General features: G+C 36.0%; 1 protein-coding gene across 7 annotated transcripts in view; it reads left to right on the top strand.

Moving 5' to 3' along the window:
• The window catches only part of ATP2B1 (ATPase plasma membrane Ca2+ transporting 1), a 135,355-nt gene extending 115,971 nt beyond the window's left edge, over positions 1-19,384 (top strand). For 3 of the 7 annotated variants that reach the window (XM_025284346.3, XM_006067024.4, XM_025284348.3), the window contains 7 exons: positions 2,563-2,754; positions 2,992-3,205; positions 3,632-3,843; positions 5,262-5,369; positions 7,280-7,462; positions 7,851-7,937; positions 16,103-19,384. In XM_025284346.3, the coding sequence (XP_025140131.1) occupies positions 2,563-2,754; positions 2,992-3,205; positions 3,632-3,843; positions 5,262-5,369; positions 7,280-7,462; positions 7,851-7,937; positions 16,103-16,414 (1,308 nt within the window). In that variant the 3' untranslated portion in view covers positions 16,415-19,384. Of the gene's footprint in view, positions 1-2,562; positions 2,755-2,991; positions 3,206-3,631; positions 3,844-5,261; positions 5,370-7,279; positions 7,463-7,850; positions 8,005-16,102 lie in introns of all 7 variants that reach the window. The other 4 variants (XM_025284349.3, XM_006067025.4, XM_025284347.3 and 1 more) reach the window with 4 other exon arrangements.
• The last annotated feature ends 366 nt before the right edge of the window (positions 19,385-19,750 follow it).

Raw genomic sequence — 19,750 nt, forward strand, 5'->3', positions numbered from 1 at the left:
CTTATTTTTTTTTAATGTTCTTACCACTAATTCATCAGCATCTTCTCCTTTCATTATTTCAGAGGTGTCAGGCAGTTTTACCGTTCTGCCTTCTTACAAGTACCTCTCCCAGATCTTTTGACATGCTTTAATCTGAACTATTTGCTCAGCCTGCTGCACAGCTGTCTCTTCTTTCTCCATACCTAAGAATTTCCTTTACCCCTCTATTATGTTGCATTTGAATTTCTTAGATTTGCTGTAATTTTCTTTTTAAAAAATTTTTTATTGAAGTATAGTTGATTTACGAAGTTGTGTGATGTCATCGTCTTTTTTGGTTTACTCTCTCATGTAGTAAAGCCATCTTAACAGATTCCTGAGAAAAAGGATTCATGAAAGTTAAACTTTTTCATAACTTTTATGAGTGAAATCTCTCTCTCTTCAAAGACTCCTCCTTGATACTTAGTCCTGCTTGGTATAAAAATCTAGATCGAAAATCACTTCACTCAGAATTTTGGATTTGTACCTTCATTGTTATTCCGTATCATTTTGAATTTTGAACCTCCTTTTGTTTTTCTTTCCGTTTTGGTGGTATGCAAGTCTTTCCTTTGTTCTCATTCCTCTGAAATGTCATGATGTTTTGTCTCAGGGCAACTTTTTTCTGTGAAAACTCATTGTCTTCAATTTTGTGAAATTTTCTTATACTTGTCTTATTTCTTCTCCACTGTTTATTCTTTGTGGAGAATTTGTCCCCCTGATTTTTTAACCTCGTGAGCTTGCCTTATTTTGTCTTTTTTTTTTTTCCTGTCTGCCATACTTTTATCATCTTGCAGGAGTACAGGAGTATTTCCTCAGCTTCTGTTGTATTTTCATATCCAAGAAAATATATTTAATTTCCAAGAGTTGTTTTTGGATCTCTGAGTTCCATATATTTAATTTCCAAGAGTTGTTTTTGGATCTCTGAGCTCTTGTTTCATTGCTGTGCCTTTTGTCATTCTAAGGATTTCTTTTTTTTTTTTTTTTTAATGTCTCCTACATTGACTGGTGAGTTCTTTACCACTAACACCACCTGGTAAACCCAGGTTTTTTTTTTTTTTAATCAGCTTTTGTCTCTCTGTAGAGTCTCTATCTCCCTTTAATTTAGTCTGTGTCTTTCAGGTTAGTGCTTTCATCACATGTCAAAGTGATGATTGGTTGTTTCTGCATATTTTTACCAGTAGGAAGCTGGAAAGCCTGAGGCCTCTACATACGCCTTATCAACCAGAAGCTTCCCAGTAAAGTGATCTGGCTTGGCCATTTTACTTTCTTAGGGTGCCGTGAATTTTCAGTATCTTTCGGTCTCATCTCCTAGGATGATCAGATTTTCAGGAAAGAGTTTTCATATCGGCTGCCTACAGGGCACTCTTGATTTCTGGGAAACAAGTAGGAGAAGAAGAGTACTGTACTCAGCAGTGCGTGGTACCCTTGAGTCTAAAGTTCGCTGTTGGACCCTCTTTGGTCAATTAGCAGGCAGTCTCCTGCCAGGCCAGGGAGTAGCAAAGTGCCCAGTTGTGTGACTTGGGGAGGGCCTCTGGGGCTCCAGTTGCCTTTTCTTTTAATTTTGTTATTAAAATGTAACACGTACAGAAAAGTTTCTCTGTCGTAAGTATGCACTGAATGGATTACCCCAAGTCTACAGACCTGTTCTGTGCAAGGCAAGAAATATGTTCTGTATTCACATATTCCTCACCCACACTCTCTTCTAATTACTGCTATGTCTCTCCACAGAGATAACCAGTATTCTGAAGATTCCCTTTGTCTGTTTTTATACTTTGTACATTAGGATTATATATTACATGTTATTTTTGAGTCCATCTTCCTTTATGCATTATTATTGTGAGATTCATCTGCATGGTTGCATAGAGCTGTGGTTCACTCACTTTTATTAATCCACAACTTATTCATCCATCCCGTTCCCCTGTTGAGAGACCCTGTTATTTTAGTGCGGACCTTCTAAGTACTTCTTCAGTGTCTTCAGTAAACGTAAGAATTTCTCCTGTTTTTATTCATGCCTTCACCTCTTCATCCGGTGCTGCAAGTCCTGAGCCTTACTTAGAAGAGTCCTGGGGTGCAAAAAGGCTGCTACTCTGCTCTCCCTACTGTTGGTTTAGGGTTCAGCTTTCTGGGTCTGTGAGTTTCTTAACTATTTAGTTATCTGCTTTCCAACCTCTTATGATGTATCTCTTTTCCCACTAACTTTTAGCCTTTGTGAGTTTTTATTTTTTAATTTAAAAAAATATTTTATGTGACTTTTGGAAGGAACTTGGGGTAGTACCTGTGTCCATTTCTCTCTCTCCTTTTTTTAACCCAAGTTGAACTTTATTATAAATGTCTCATTTATTATTTTCAGTTTCTACTGAGATGAATGTCTTTCTGGGAGACAGTATCTTAGACTTAACTATATTACCCCGTTTTACAGTAAATGTAAGTCAATAATTATTAAGTATAATAGTAAGTTTTTGTTTGTAAAATACATATTATCCTTTCAAATATTTAAAAGTTGTATTTTAAACATTCAGTCTAATTCACAGAAATTTTCTTTAATAGGGTATCGCTGGAACTGATGTAGCTAAAGAAGCATCTGATATTATTCTCACGGATGACAATTTTACAAGCATTGTTAAAGCAGTTATGTGGGGACGAAATGTCTATGACAGCATCTCAAAATTCCTTCAGTTCCAGCTTACTGTTAATGTAGTAGCAGTGATTGTTGCTTTCACAGGCGCCTGTATTACTCAGGTAGGTTGACAGTTTGTTTATTAAAACTTGCTTATTTTAGAGCACAAATGTATATAACCTGCCTTTTTTAAATATTTAAGTATTTAAATAAGTTCAGGCTTAGCATTTTAGGGTAATTAATATAGAAATGTAATTTTTAACTCCTGTACTTTAAGTTTTTAAATAGAAATGGCTTCCTGGGAATTGCTGAATCCCTGGAAAGTTGTGAGTGTCTGTTAAGAAACCTGTCTTTTCTAGGACTCACCACTTAAGGCTGTGCAGATGCTATGGGTAAATCTCATCATGGACACACTTGCTTCCCTGGCTCTGGCGACCGAACCCCCCACTGAATCTCTCTTGCTTCGGAAACCGTATGGTAGAAATAAGCCTCTCATCTCACGCACAATGATGAAGAATATTTTGGGTCATGCATTCTATCAGCTTGTCGTAGTCTTCACACTCTTGTTTGCTGGTAAGAATTCAACGCCCAGTAACGCTTCGGTTGTTTTGGTTCTGAGCTTATATTGCAGATTTTTCAAGAATGCATGTTATTTTTCTTTCTGGCTCCCCATTGATCTTTAATTTCTTCTGGCAGTGGATGCTTAGTACATTTTGAGAGGCAGTGTGATAGTAGTGGGAAGTAGAGTCCTGATTTCTTATCCTTGGCCCCACCACTAACTTGGATGTGATCTTGAACATGTCACCACAGTTCAGGGGGGCTTCAGTCTCCTTCCATATAAAATAAGAGAGTGGTACTGGAGGATCCCAGGTCCCTCACGACTCTTTCTGTGCTGCTGTTTGACAGCAAACGGTCTGGCTAGGTTTTATTGCATGCTTCCTTAAAATGTCCAGTTATTTTGTATGATAATTACAAAGCAATAATTTTTCATTCTTTCAGGAGAAAAGTTTTTTGATATTGATAGCGGAAGAAATGCTCCTTTGCATGCTCCTCCATCGGAACATTATACTATTGTTTTTAATACCTTTGTACTGATGCAACTTTTCAACGAAATAAATGCACGGAAAATTCACGGTGAAAGAAATGTGTTTGAAGGAATCTTTAATAATGCCATCTTCTGCACAATTGTTTTAGGCACTTTTGTGGTACAGGTGGGTAACTGTAAAAGAGAGTTTCAAATATGATTATTGTGTGGAGATCTTAGGTAAGCAGGTGGCTTATTCCAGAAATTACTCGACCTCAATGTGTGGGCCTTCTGTGTATTGCCTTGACATCAAAGAAGAATTTTAAATATCCCAACTCAAGTGAAAATCGGCCCCATCCTGAAGTTCTCCGTGTGAATGCGTACATTAAACTAGGGTTCCTTCAGGCGCACTGCTGCCTCTGCGGCTGTGACACCGCCCACAGCAGCGTTTGCTCGTGCTCACTGCTTCTGATTATTTATTCTACATTGCTTTTACGAAAACCGTTACAATGTTGATCTTATTGAAGGCCAGTCTTACAGCTAACCACTTCTGAGTCTACCTAGAGTGATTCCTTAATTGCTTCTAGCACTTAATAGCAGTTGTATTTCTACAGTTGAGTTCATTATTAAGTAATAATAGGTTTTGAAATAAGCATTTTAAAATCCACATGATTCTAAATGACTGCATCCTGAGTTGGTTATATGCCAGTTTTATATTTTGTAATATTGTCAAAACAAAGCAGAAGAGAAGTGGAAGACGGGGTATGAACAGTGAGGTTGAAAAGGAATAGAAAGGACTGAATTTTGCCATTTTTATAAAGACATAATAAGGGCAAACTAAGCATCACTTTACATATGGTAAATTTTATGTAATTATGTATTATACCTATATTTTATACCACCTTGGATTCTGTGGTACTCTTCTACGCAAACGACTGTTAGTAGCAGAATCTGGAATCAGAGCAGGTGGGTGAGTGGTGCGTGATCACATCAGGAGGTCAGTAAACACAGTAAGATTTAAAAAGTGAGCTTTTCAAGGCTAGAATCAGACAGTGACAGTGCTAGTTTCAAAATGAAGGTCTAAGAATTTTGAAGCATTTATTCATTCTGTGCCTTGGGCACTGTGGATTCTGAAACCCAAAACTCTCAACTTAATTATTTCTCTGCAAACTGTTTCTGTTTTAGCTTTCAGTTTTTCTGTCAACTTGAGAGGAACTGTTGTTTGCTTAGTTGTTGTATAATAGTTTGTTGAAGTATTTTATTTAAAAGAAATCATTATTCTTGATACACTAAAATGTTAGTTCCTACTTACTATCAAAGTTAGGTGTATTTTATCTGTTTTTAATATATGAGGATTGCAAAAACATAACTTCTTGTCTCTCTACCAAGCAAGTCTGATAACACTTAGTTGTTGGCATAGATTGATATGCCCAGGACAACTGATGGAAGTAAGGTCATTCTTCAGTGCCTTTGTGCTACTCAAAGCATGTCTGGATCAGCTATTTTGTTTGTTCATTACAAGTCCACAATGAGATATAAGGAGCATGGGTCAGAGTGTAAGTCAGCAACTTCACTAAATAAATTTATTCTTGATTATTCCTCCAGATAATAATTGTGCAGTTTGGTGGAAAACCTTTCAGTTGTTCAGAACTTTCAATAGAGCAGTGGCTATGGTCAATATTCCTAGGAATGGGAACGTTACTCTGGGGCCAGGTAAAAAAATCTCATCACTTTTTGTTCAAACCTAAAGTGATTTTTTTTTTTTTTTAATTTCTAGTGTGTATGCTCTTTAATCAATTCTATAACTTGATTCTAAGTAGTTTTCATTCTGGGTCAAGAAAGGATATTCAGAGATTCTTTTTAATGTAATATTTGCTCTAGTATGTCACTTGGTATTAATTATGATTATGCCTATGCAATAAAACACTAATTTCTTACATAGTCTTTTAACTTGTTTTTTAGAACAAGTTTTACAACTGTTACTAAAATGATACATTTATAACTGGTCAGAATGCTAATATCTGTATCTTTTGCTCTATGACCTACTTTGCATTTTCAGAATTAATATTTTAATAAAAATATTATATGCTTTAGCCTTTTTATCATTCTGTTATATAATTTCATAAAAATGTAGCATTAAAAAAATCTTGAGTTTCAGTTGATATGACGAATGTTTCCATAAAACTCCTGGTGTCTGGAAAAATAGGCCACAAAATGACATTTTAGATGATTTGAATTGAATGACTTTAACAGTGTACATATAAAATACACTGCCTCAAAAATGAGATGTCCTTCGTCTTCATGATGGGTAGCTGACTTGCAGATGTATGTCATTGTTTCTTAAAAGATAAGTGATAACAGTGTGTGTGTTCATTTTAAGTCTAAAACTGATAGAGAATCTACTAACATTTTCATAAATGCAGGTTAGCACATGTTACAGTGTGTAGCTGATGTGAACTAATTTATGGTTATTTTGCAAGTCAGACTAAACGTTCAGATTGTACTTAACCTTAACTCAATCTTTACGTGCTTTTTATCTTTTTCTTTTGTTTCTAGGGTTTGAGCTTTCTCTTCTTACTCATTGTAAAGACCTTTTTTAACAGAGATCTTCTTTTAAGTAGGATCTGTACTAGCTCCACATTTTTTTTTTTAACTGTTCTGGTTACTTTATAATGTTCCCTCACAGGCGAAGCCAAACCCCCAGCCTCCCCCCACATCTGGCTATTTTCAAGAAGAGGAAATTCAATATAGTGTAGATGCCTAATAGGCATTAGTAACTGTCTTTGGTTGACATTGTCTATTGATTTTTAGGTGCCATGGTAGAAAGCACTGATGTGTTAAGTCAGGAAACCTAGGGTCTTAGTCACTCCATGAACAAGTCACTTTCTGGGTCTCTGAACCTGTTTCGTCTCTAAAATGAGGTGGTTGAACTAGAAGTTCTCGGAGCAGTTCTGATACTTACTGCATGCCTGTTTCTCCTAACTTCCTTAAGAAATGGCTGTTAACACTTACAAGTTAATACATATTGGTATTGTTCTATCTTTTATGTCTTCTGGGGCATTTGTTCCTGTTTGGTAGCATTCTCAATCAGTGTTAATCCAATTTTAAATAGTTATACTTTATGAAAATAAATACATTGAATAAATCTATTTTCAGTGCAGCCTCGAAGGTTTTCTGAACTTAGTGTGTTTTTTCCTCATTGAATTCTTAAAGCGCTAATGAAATGTAAACTTCTTTTGCATCCTCTAAGATCGATTTTCATTTTATTTGAAATAAATATTAATATGAGTTTAAGTAACTATGTGTATATATATATATATGTATATCAAAGCATGGTTGGATAATTCATGGTCTCAAATGTCTTAAATAAAATTTGCAAATGTTATCAGGTTATTTTCATTCAGGGAAACTTTTGCCCTTCAAACTTAAATCTTTTGTGTAGCTAACAGAAGAATGTTTTTTGTTCTGAGAAAGAAGGCTATGCTGGACAAGATTTCATTGCTTCATTGGTAAAGCTAGTTGGCTCTTGAGTGCAGCTTTTCATTCCTTTTCTGTATTGAAGTTGATCAGTTTCATTGTATTTTGATATGGTTTGTTTCTAAGTTCTCTCCCCTGTGTTGTAGCTTATTTCAACAATTCCAACTAGCCGTTTAAAATTCCTCAAAGAAGCTGGTCATGGCACACAGAAGGAGGAAATACCTGAGGAGGAGTTAGCGGAGGATGTGGAAGAGATTGATCACGCTGAGCGGGAGTTGCGGCGTGGCCAGATCTTGTGGTTTAGAGGTCTGAACAGAATCCAGACACAGGTATGGGCCTGGTGGAGAGGTAGGAGAGACGATGGGAGCGGGAGCCAAGGGCCTTTGGAGCTGGGGAGGAGGTTTGAATGTGCTCCTTCACTTCCTTTCTAGCCTCCCCAACCCGCAGAACTTACTCTTTTGAAAAATAGTACTGGTGCTTGGAACGAGTGCAAGTTTTAACTGACCCCGAAAGAATGTGTCCGTATGCCCCTAAGCTCCTTTTCTCCTAGCTTTTTTTCCACCCCCTTCATCTCCAAATGCTCCTCTTGCCTATTTATCTGCTCTGTAAAAAGTGCCTTTTTCTTTACTTTTTATATGTTGATAGATGGAATGGTCCTTTCTCTTGTTCTCTCTCTCTCTTGCTGAGCAAGCTGTCACAATCTCTGATTCCTTGCAGATGGATGTAGTGAATGCTTTCCAGAGTGGAAGTTCCATTCAGGGGGCACTAAGGCGGCAACCCTCCATCGCCAGCCAGCATCATGATGTAACAAATATTTCTACCCCTACACATGTAGTGTTTTCCTCTTCTACTGCTTCTACTACTGTGGGGTGTGAGTGTGTGTTCCTAAGTGCATGAAATTAACATCTCCTACTTCACACACCTAACGTTTCTCATTTTCTCCTTAATGTTTGAATTCATTGTTCAGGCTTTTCATAAAGCTTTCTTTTCGTAAAGTGGATTGAGACCTCAAAGTGTTGTCCTTGTTGTCGTTTTATTTCTTAGAGGGCTAGATAACAGGTGGAACAATTGCAACCAAAGATCAGACATGAAATCTTTGTCTCTACGCTAACTCTGGTAGTTAATACGGGGAATAAAACTGTAGCTTAGAATTTGTGAAACGACTATAAGTTTTTGAGTATATGCCTTTAAACATATTCCATTCTGCATGACTCCCAAAAGCATGTTATTTGAAACTGATCTAACAGAACCAAGAAATTGTGTTTTTAAAGCTGAAAATGAACGTAGTGCCTTGACTTGTATCTTGATCAGTTTAGAAAGTAAGTTGGTACCCGAAGAAAAGTTCTGAGCATATATATACGCAGGTGTTTGCCTTCTTAGACTTCCCTGGTGGCTCAGACGGTAAAGTATCTGCCTCCAATGTGGGAGACCCAGGTTCGATCCCTGGGTCGGGAAGATCCTCTGGAGAAGGAAATAGCAACCCTCTCCAGTACTCTTGCCTGGAAAATCCCATAGACAGAGGAGTGTGGTAGGCTACAGTCCATGGGGTCGCAAGGAGTCGAACACGACTGAGTGACTTCACTTCACTCACTTGCCTCCTAAGCCTAGACTTTGTGGCTTGCTGTGAATTTTTTATTTATTTTGTTTTGTTTTGAGGTGGAAACCCTGTAGAAGCTTCTAAGTTCTTTGGTATTTATGTGAGTTTTTTTTTTTTCTTTCATTTATACAATCAATTTAAAATTGCTTCCTAGATAAGATATTCTATTGAGTTTTCCAAAGTAGGGAAAATGCACTAAAAATTTTTTTATTCAATTTTTTTTTTAAGTTTACTCAGCTCTCTCACCACTGCCCACCTCCCACCTCTTGCAGCAACCATTTGTTTTTTTAATATCTGTGAGCTTGGTTTTGGAGGGGTTTTTTTATATGTCACATATACATGTAAGAGAAACCATACGGTATGTGTCTTTCTCTGTCTGATTTATTTCATTTAGGATAGTAATACTCTCAGGGTTCATCTGTGTTTTCACAAATGTCCAGAATCCCTTCATTTTTATTGTTAAATACTATTCATGTGTGTGTCCACCATACTTTGTTTATCCATTCATTCATCAGTGAACGCTTAACGCTTGAAATGTTTCCATTTCATCCTAACAGATGTGACGTAATACCTCGTTATGATTCTGACTTGCATGTCTGTGATGATTAGCAATATTGAGCATCTTTTCATGTACCACTTGGCCATTTGTATATATATTTTTGGGAAAATGGCTGTTCAGATCTTTTGACCATATTTTTAATTGGGCTATTTGGGGGTTTTGTTGTTGTTTTGTATAGATTTTGAAATATATATATATTTTGAATATTTGCCCCATATCATATACATAGATTTGCAAATATTTTCTCACATTTTATGAGAACAAAATGTTGCCTTTTCATTTTGGTCATGGTTTTCATTGATGCGTAGAAACTTTTCAGTTTGATGTAATCCCACTTGTTTATTTTTCCTTTTATGCTTTTGGTGTCAGATTCAAAAAATCGTCATCAAAACCTATGTCAAGAAGCCTAGCATCTATGTTTTTTCTAGGAGCTTTATGGTTTCCATGTCTCATGTTAAAGTCGTTATAATTCTGAGTCCATTTTTGTGTGTGATTGTAAGATAGTGGTCCACTGTCATTCTTTTGCATGTGGTTGTCCCACTTTCCTAACACCATCTATTGAAGAGACTGACTTTTCCCATTGTATATTCTTGATTCCTTTGTTGTAAATTAATTGATCACCAATGCATGGGTTTATTTCTGGGGTCTCTGTTCTTGTCCACTGATCTGTATCTCCATTTGTATACAAACTCATGCCAATATCATACTGTTTTAAGTACTGTATCTTTGTAATGCAGTTGAAATCAGGGAGTGTAATGCCTCCAGCTTTGTTTTTATTTCTCAAGATTGCCTTGGCTATTCAGGGTCTTTTGTGATTCCATACAAATTTTAGGATTGTTTGTTCTATTTCTGTGAAAAATGCCATTGGAATTTTGCTAGGGATTACATTGAATCTGTATTGCTTTGGGTAGCATGCACATTTTAACACTATTAATCCTTCCAGCCTATGAATACAGAGTATCTTTTCATTTATTGGTGTCATCTTCAGTTTCTTTTATTAATGTCTTGTAGTTTTCAGTATACAGGTCTTTCACTTCCTTGGTTAAATTTATTCCTAGATACTTTATTCTTTTTAATGCAATTGTAAATGAGATTTGTTTTCTTAATTTCCCTTTCATGTAGTTATTAGTGTAAAGAAATATAACAGATTGTTGCATTTTAGTAAACTCTCCAGAAGTCTTATAACCTTTATCATCCTTACTCTGAATTAGCTTGTTGATTCCATGGTGGATTCTCAGTATATTGGAAACATTAAAGATATAACACACCCACCCCTCATCCATACCCTCCAACTCAGTCGAGATACCTGATTTGGGCAGTGACTTATCTTTTCCATTTGATCTTTAGCCAGTGAGAGACTAAAGAGGAATCTTGGGAAACGTAGTTGTTCAGTCACTCGTGTCCAACTCTTTGCAACCCTACAGACTGCAGCACACCAGGCTTCCCTGTCCCTCACCATCTTCCAGAGTTGGCTCAAGCTCACATCCATTGGGAAACTGGGGAGAGGATAAATTAAGGGAGAAAACAATGCTGTTTTAAAAAAAAAAAAAAAAAGACTGTTCACTCAAGAGTCTGCCTGTTCACTGTTTGCTTAAGTAATTTTCATTTGTTATTTTTGACAGTGTTGCACAGCAGGCAGAATAGGAACTATCCCCATTTTACAGATGTGAAAGCTGACTTAGAGTTTAAATGAGGTGTCCATAGCCAATAAGCAGAGGCAGCATGATGTAGAAGAAAGAGCACCCAGGTGCTGAAAAGACAAACTGACCGTGTAACTTTAGGCATGTTATATCTTTAGGGTGACTGACTTTAGGATGTTACATTTATATACATGGACAGATAGGAATCTTCCTCTTAGAAGTTACTGTGGTGCCACCTGCCTGAATGACATGGAAGAAGCAGCCTTAGGCCTGGGACGGCTGATGTCACTCGCATCCCTCCCTCATCTGGATTCCACATGGTTCCTGGCTTTCAAGGGCATGTTACCACTCATGCCTTCACCTCCTGCTCTTAGTGTTCACTTTGTTGTATTTCATAAACACTGCAAGGCCTACTACGTGCTCTGGAACCTCCCGACTTTGTCCTCTAGGGAGAGAAGCAGATGAGGAGATAGGAATTTCGACATGGTGATGAAACTGTTACAACAGAGTCTTCGCCCTTCCCTGAGATGTCAGGGAAAATTACCTAAGGAAATGACTTGCAAGCTGACCCTTTGATAGAATTTGTTGGTTGAGGAAAGCAGATCCCAGCTGATATAGTTTAAAACTAAAAGAGTAATGAAATGAAGGAGTTGATGAGGCTGGAATGGAAAGCAAGCTTCTATTTATATCCGCAAGAAGGAGCCAAACTGAGACTGAATCCTGATACAGTCCCTCCCCTCCAAACTGAAAAATTGCAAACTGATAGACAAGTTGAAAGGTTAATCCATACAAAATCCCTTTGCCTGGATTTACCACTTCTTAATGTTTTATTATGTCTGCTTTATCTTTATAATATTAATATATACCATTTTATCTAATACACAGTCCATATTTAGATTTCTTCATTTGCCCCCAAAATGTCATATATTACAGCTTTTTTGATCCTGGATCCAAGAAAGGACATTCAATAGTGTATGTTATGACTCTTCTCTCCTTTAACCTGGATCCATTTTCTCTACCTTTATTTTTCATAACATTGATTTTCTTTTTTAAAAATCCAGGCAGATTGTTTTATAAAGTGTCCTACATTCTGAATTTGATTGTTTCCTCTTGATTAGCTTTAAGTTAAACTTTTGACAAGTTTTATCTATTAGGTGGTATAAATTCTGTTGATTTTTATTTCAGCAAAATTTTAAATAGTTGACTTTTTTCACTAGGTGTGGTATCATATTAACTGTATTTCTCTGTATAATTGGGTCCCAGGCTTTATATTAAATATCAAATCAATCACAAGCTCTGTTTTAAGTCTTACACACCCACACCTGCTGCAGACTCTTTTCTGATGCACAACTCTGTATGAAACCTCTGAGTTGCTGGGCACAGGTAGCCAGGGTAATGGTGTTAATTCATTTAATGGAAGGTTTAATTTTATCACTGGGTTCCTGCCCTAGTAGAGAATAATCTTAGGAATATCTATGTCAAACTTTGACTCTTGTTTATAACCTCTTTTTTAAATTGGAGTATAGTTAATTTACAATGTTATATTAGTTTCAGTGGTATAGCAGAGTGATTGTTATACATATATATCCATTCTTTTTCAAATTCTTTTCCATTATAGATTATTATAAGATATTGAATATAGTCCTCTGTGCTATGCAGTAGATACTATCTGGCACTTGACAGAAAATATTTTCCAGCCCCTATTCCAGATAATTAAAACATTAGCTATTACACAGGTCTCACTTTGAGAAAATTCGATGTACAAAGACACAACTTTGAAAAGCAACCTAGAATTTTCTTTCCTTGCAAAGTATCTTTTACTTTACCATTGAAATTATTTAATTTATAGTGCGTATCGTAAAAGTATGATGACAAATTTTGGGAAAAGTCTGTTGTAGAAGGTAAAACACAACTGTCTCCTGTGTACCATGTTTTGGTCAGTAATATTCTTTTCTCCTATCAAAAGTTAGGATTATATTTAAGAAAACGGGTGGTTTAGCATGGTACATGATCTTACTTTGCTAGATTTGATGTAGTGCTTACCTTGGTAATCACTTTCAGTTTCCTAAAATTACTTTAGTATTATAATAATCATTTCAATGTATTGTTTGCCATCTGTGCTTCATGCCTCAGATTTTTTCCTCTCAATAATTTATTCTTTAAATTTTTTTCTTGACATAGGAATTGTTGAATTTTCCTTAAATAGTGTTGTACATAGTAGGTCTTAATTGCTATTAAAAGAATAACATTTAAAGACTGGATTAAATAAACCGTAGGGTTGGATTGTCAAAAATAGGTAATCAGTTTCTGCTTAAACTGATTTCTTTGTGGTATTAAAATAATTTTCTATCTACCTACAGTATAATGCACACAATTGTGCTTTTTCATCACTCAGAATTACTACTGTTCTGTGAGAATTTTACCTATAGAAAGTTATAGAGATGAGAGCAAATGTAACTAGCTCAGTGGCATGCCTTAGGTTGGATGCTTTCTTATTTAATGAGCAGGAAGTGAAATAAATTTGTTTCAGTGACCCCTAGTTAATCTAGATGTTATTTTGTGTGCCTAACATGAGAACTGTTTTTTTGAAAATTATATTGCTTTGGAGCGTTTCTAAGCTTCCCTTGTACTGTGCTGACCTTAATCTTAGGAAGTACGTTATTCTAGTAGAGTTAGTTATAAAGTTAATGTCCATATGTTCTCTTCTTTTATTGACTTGAAAGAACCTGGAGTTGGGAGTCCAGAAACCTTAGCTCTGAGACTTTCTGGCACTAATTTGGAGTGACCTGGCAAGGCAACCACCTGTCTTCAGTTGCTCGGTTGTATTATTTGTAAAGTGGTTGAAATAAACTATCTCAAATATCCTTTCAAGCTTCGATATTCTAGGATAACATAATAAATTTTGTCAGAGAGGGGGAAAAAATTGAAAAACTTCAGTGGAAAGGAATCCGATTTCAGCTGTCACTGCTGCTGCTGCTGCTAAGTCGCTTCAGTTGCGTCCGACTCTCTGAGACCCCATAGACAGCAGCCCACCAGGCTCCTCTGTCCCTGGGATTCTCCAGGCAAGAACACTGGAGTGGGTTGCCATTTCCTTCTCCAATGCATGAAAGTGAAAAGTGAAAGTGAAGTCGCTCAGTCGTGTCCGACTCTTAGCGACCCCATGAACTGGAGCCCACCAGGCTCCTCCGTCCCTGGGATTTTCCAGGCAAGAGTACTGGGGGTGGTGGGGGGGGGGGCATTGCTGTCACAGGTGTGTGTAATTGTATGTACAAATACACTTACTGCCCTCACCTGCTTGTTACTTTTTACACTACCCCTCCTGGAGCTTTGCTAAACTCCCAGATCTGTAACTTACACCCATAACTTTCTTCTGAACTCTGAATATTTTCACTTTGGTTGTTTAACAAATTTAACATGTTTCAAAAATTGATTCATTTTCCCCGTGATTCTTCACTACTGTCCTCTACCCAGACTGGTCAGAACAAAAGAGAGACCTCAACTGCTTCTCGAGCTCCATTAGCAATACCAGCAAACAAGTCCAATAAGCAGCAACTTCAGAGTCATGTTAAGCAGCTCATCACCCACCAGATAGGCTGGCTGGTCCTCCAGTTCGTATTCTCTGTGCATACTGGCCACTGACAGCAGCGAACACGGGAGTGCAGGAATCGCTCCAAAATCTTGATTTCAGTTCCTTTGGTTAAAGTCTCAGAAATGGGGATCTGGAAGAGTCAAACGCATAAGAGTAGAGTAGAATGGGGATTACCAGGGGGAGGGGCAATTGTAAGATGCTGTTCAAGGAGTACAGAGTTTCAGTTATGCAAGATGAATGAGTTCCGGAAGTCTGATGTATAGCACGGTGACTGTAGGTAGCAACGCTACTGTCTACTTGAAATTTGCTAGGAGAGTCCAACCTCAGGTGTTCTCAACACACACAGACAGTAACTATGTGGGCTAGTGAATATGTTAATTAACTGGATTGTAGTGACTGTTTCATGCTGTAAATGTGTATCAAATAGACTTGTATGCCTTAAATATATGCAGTAAAAAAGTAGGCATAAATTGTTACATTTTTACAAAATAAATTGAAATATCTCTGTGAAGAAATTTATTTTTTGAATACCATTGTTTTATGAGATGATTTTGGTGACTTAGGACTTTAGTCATCTTTTTTCCTGAAATGTCAATCTCAGTTATATCTGAATAACTGACATAATAAATAATAATAATCCAATTATTTGGGTTTTTTTTTTAAGTCTTTATGATACTGGATTAATGAGACCCCGTGTCTGTATGTTTAGTAATGTATTTGAGTTGATTACTCATTGACCTCTTTTCTTCCATTTAGCAGAATTCTGAGAAGGAAGATGAATTGTTGGGTCTGTGTGTTTAAGGGTGAAAATGCTTGAACACTTTTTCTTCTCCTTGGGAAATTTTTCATAGAAGAATCTCAGAAAGTTTTTTGTTTTATTTTAAATCTGTTCTTTCTAGTGGAGTGTAGTACATAAAGTTATCTAAGTTTTATTATTATAGAGAAAAACACTAACACTTTATAGACAAATGGCATATACTCAAATATTTATAGCTGTTTAATGGCATTTCATAGATATTTATTTGGGTTTTGTCTTTATTTTTATTTTTTTAATTAAGGGTGTAGTGGGGTAGATGTGAGTTCATTGTGGCATTCAGCTTATATTTGCTTGGCTTTTTCATAGTTGGTGACTCCCTAATTCCTAGCATGATGAGTAGTAACCCTCTGTGCTTGACTTCGTTTAACTTATTTGAATTGTTTTTAAAAATTATATTTCTTTTATTTAAAAAATCAGCTAACGCTTGTGTATGGTTAATTTTATGTTTGTTTTCTCTTTGGTTTTGTTTTCTTAGGGAAAAATATCCTATAAAATGGCTATTAAATTCTTAGCCAGTGACAATGAGATATTCTTAGCATTACTTTGAATTCTATTCCCCTTAATTCTTAGAGTATGTGGTTTTGTTGTTCTGTAGTGTCCTACTAAAATATTCATTTTTTTTACAGTGTATTGCAAGTTCCACTGCATTACATGCAAATATGATTCACTCATCCCTAGCTGTTTGTGGATTCAGACTCATAAATGAACCATTTTTAAATTAAGGTAACAGCGTACTGATATGTTTCTGTGTTTTCTGATATTTACAGATTCGAGTGGTGAATGCATTTCGTAGTTCTTTATATGAAGGGTTAGAAAAACCGGAATCAAGAAGTTCAATTCACAACTTTATGACACATCCTGAGTTTAGGATAGAAGATTCAGAACCTCATATTCCCCTTATTGATGACACTGACGCTGAAGATGATGCTCCTACAAAACGTAACTCCAGTCCTCCACCCTCTCCCAACAAAAATAACAATGCTGTTGACAGCGGGATTTACCTTACAATAGAAATGAACAAGTCTGCTACCTCTTCATCCCCAGGAAGCCCACTACATAGTTTGGAAACATCACTCTGATTGTAAGCTGAATGTTAACACACTAGCTGCATTGTAAAGAAACAAATTGAAACTGGGTCTTTTCACATATTGTGACGGACAAGATAGTATTCTTGTCTCTGGACTTCAACAGAAGACATACTTGTACGAATGTAGATTTATTTTTTTAAAAAAAAAAAGCAAAGCTTTCTGCCAGACTGAGGGTGCTTTTTGGGGGGTGGGAGAAATGAACTGACAGATAAACAGTAACTCAGCATAAGTCGACCTGTGGATCATCAGTAGAACCTAAGAATGGTCCTGAACAGTATATTAGCAAAGTTTTAGTTGATCTCAATCCTTGATGGGAGAGAGGGAGGAATAAAGCTGGGCAAGCAAGCAAAGAGCCCTGGATCATTGAATTGATGCTTTAATTTCTGCTGTTGGCTGTTAATAATTTGGATTATTTATGTTTATAAATGATGCAGATCTGTTTACAAGGTTTGTAGATACTTTTTTTGTTCCTGTTCATAGATGGGACGCTTCCTTATAACTGATGCAGAGATAAAATTAGTCCTTCAAATACTGCTGTATTTTCAGGAAAAAAAAGGAGGGGGGGTGTTTCTATTGAAACTGTACTAAATTTTTGCCTACAATTTACCTTGTTAAATACTGTAGATAAATTGCTAATACTAATAGCCAAATAGATAACACTAATGCTTTGTTTAAAAAAAAACAACAACAAAAAAACAAAACAAAAAAAACATGAGCAGTGGTGTTCTAATGAAGTTATGGCATCTGTCTTAATTAGTTTCTTAAATACATTTACTACTTAATGGTTTTGAAACAACTGTTTAATTTTTAAAATTTTTGAAAACTTGCTAATAACCTTTGTTCAGAATTTAGTAGATTGTTTAATGCAGGACATCAACGACATAATGAAAGATGCTTGAAATGCTTTTGTTATTTCAGGCAAATCAAATTAAATCAAACTATCAAACTACAAGAGAATTTTAGTCCTTTTTGTTTTTGTCTAAACATGTTAGTTCAGTGATGTCTTGGTGAACTGTGAGTGAACTGTATTGATTCTATTTTTTTCTAATAAATCCTTAGAAACCTTCATACAGCATGAGGGCTGTTGGCATTTTGAAAAAGGTTAATAAGTAGAAGCATACATGTTTTCCTTTTGTTTTTGAAACTTGTTTGTAAACATAAATAAATATGCCCTTTTATTAAATAAATACACAGCAATTTTTTTTAAAAAGAACTTTCAGCTTCTTTACTCAGTTCTGCCTATGTGGTGCATCGGTCTGTTCTCTTTAACTGCAATTGGAATAAATTTCAAGATGGTAACAGCCCCATGAGGTACCCTCTTTCATTCCTTGGTGGCAATCTACTAGAAGCAGATTAAGAAAATCATTGCAGTTTGACATGTTCTTCATAGAGTTTATTTAGTTTGCCTAAAATAGTCTCAGAGTTTAAAAAAATAATAATAACGACCGCCATTGTCTCGGATACATTTGTTTTCATTCTTAAGTGGCCAAATAACAAATTAGTTAAAATGATAATGTGAAAAGATGGGAAAGGCCCTAAAAATATATATTTAGATGTATTACTTAACCGTATGCTGGAATGCCTGTCTCTAAGCCAGTTGGATTTTTCAAGTCTTTATTTCTTTGGTCTGCCTTCTCCCCTCTTTGGCCTCTGTCTTTACCATTTAGGAACTGGCACTGTGTTAGGGCCCAGATTTCACCAGATATACAATCCTCAGGCTGTCATAAAGTTTACAAGGACTACTACAACATCTGAAAATGCTGACCCAGCAAAGAAACATTTAGTTGATGGTGCTTGATATTTTTGGTGGGTCGGGGAGAATCTTTTTCTCTCCATCAATCCTTTGCAGTTATCCTCTGCAAGACTTAGAAACACGTTGGCTCTGTCAGCATTTGTAATTGTACATTACTCATCAGGTATTTAGAGTGAATCATACTGTAAAAAGAGGTAGCATGATATGCTGGAAAGCATACGAGGCTAGGAATCAAGACTTGGTTTCTAGTCTGGGTTTTGCTATTAATGTGCTGCATGACCTTGGGAAAATCATCTCCCCTACATGAGGGTGGTGGACTAGACTATCTCAAAGAACCCTTTTCAACTCTAAAAATTTATCCTATCAACTGGAGAGCCTACAAGGCATAGGGAATAGAGAAAAGGGAAGTGTTTTCAGTTTTCTTTTTTATTTTGATTATGCTTAAATATGAATGTAATTACCAAAAGATAGAGAAGTGCATGTGCTTTGGAGGGTTTGTATTGAGCTTTTACAGTATTCATTTTTCAACTCAAGGCAATGGCTTTTTACACCAACTCTAATCCACAAACGGGTCTTATGACATCCATGAAGTAGTAGCAAGACATGCTTAGTGTGTATTTCTCTCTTTGAGACACTGTAATTTCTACCAGAAATTTCCAGAGCATTATGTAAGTAGGAAAAAATGCAAGCAAGCTGTTAAAGATCTTGGATCCCATTATATAGTATGTATAGCTGAAATCAGCATCTGTAATTCAATCACTTTTTCTCTTTTATCCTCTAACCAAAAAATTGTTTAATTTTGCATCCCAAATGTTTTTAATCTTTGTATATTTTTTAAAAATCTTTTTCTCCTCATCATTGCCTTTTTTGTGGTTGTAAATAGACTTACTTGCACTTTGAAGATGAGTTACTCCTTGTCATCTTATAAATATGTGATATGGTAATTTTCATAACAGATGTCAGTTTTGAACCAAGAAATGGCAATTTGTTTATAAGAAAAAAAAAAAAAACTGGCTTCATTTCTGTGAAACTGCTCTTTGAAAATTTCTTTTTACACGTGTAAGCCAACTGAGATACCGTGATGGTGTTGATTTCTTTCAATGATGCTTACCATCTATTTTAGCCACTGAGCCTTTTATTATTTGTCTATTTGTAAAGTTTATTTGTCTTAACTCATTTAATAAATATACTGTTTATCTGTTTCTGAATGGGGACTGACTGAACTTTTTGAATATTTAAGTTAATCTGAACATCATATTTTGAAATTACTTTTTTCTACTTGAAATTTTAAAAATCTATAATTAATGAGAATTCTGTAATGTACTTGAAATGTTATGGTTCTGTTACAGTGAATCAGTGGCCTAATATGCATGATCTTGCCCCTAGAATGAACGTGGGTATGTTGTCCATTCTCTCATGCCCACCGTCTTCAATCTTTGTAGCTCAAGAGTTAATTTCTCCAGTCCAGGGGAAAGTAAAGTTTTGGTTTTAGAAAAGATTATATTTTCACATTAACTGTAAGACCTGATTTTTTCATTAACTAATCCAAACTTGTCAATAGCAATTATCTGAAG

The sequence above is a fragment of the Bubalus bubalis genome, chromosome 4 (assembly GCF_019923935.1).
Source record: "Bubalus bubalis isolate 160015118507 breed Murrah chromosome 4, NDDB_SH_1, whole genome shotgun sequence".
NCBI lineage: Eukaryota > Metazoa > Chordata > Mammalia > Artiodactyla > Bovidae > Bubalus > Bubalus bubalis.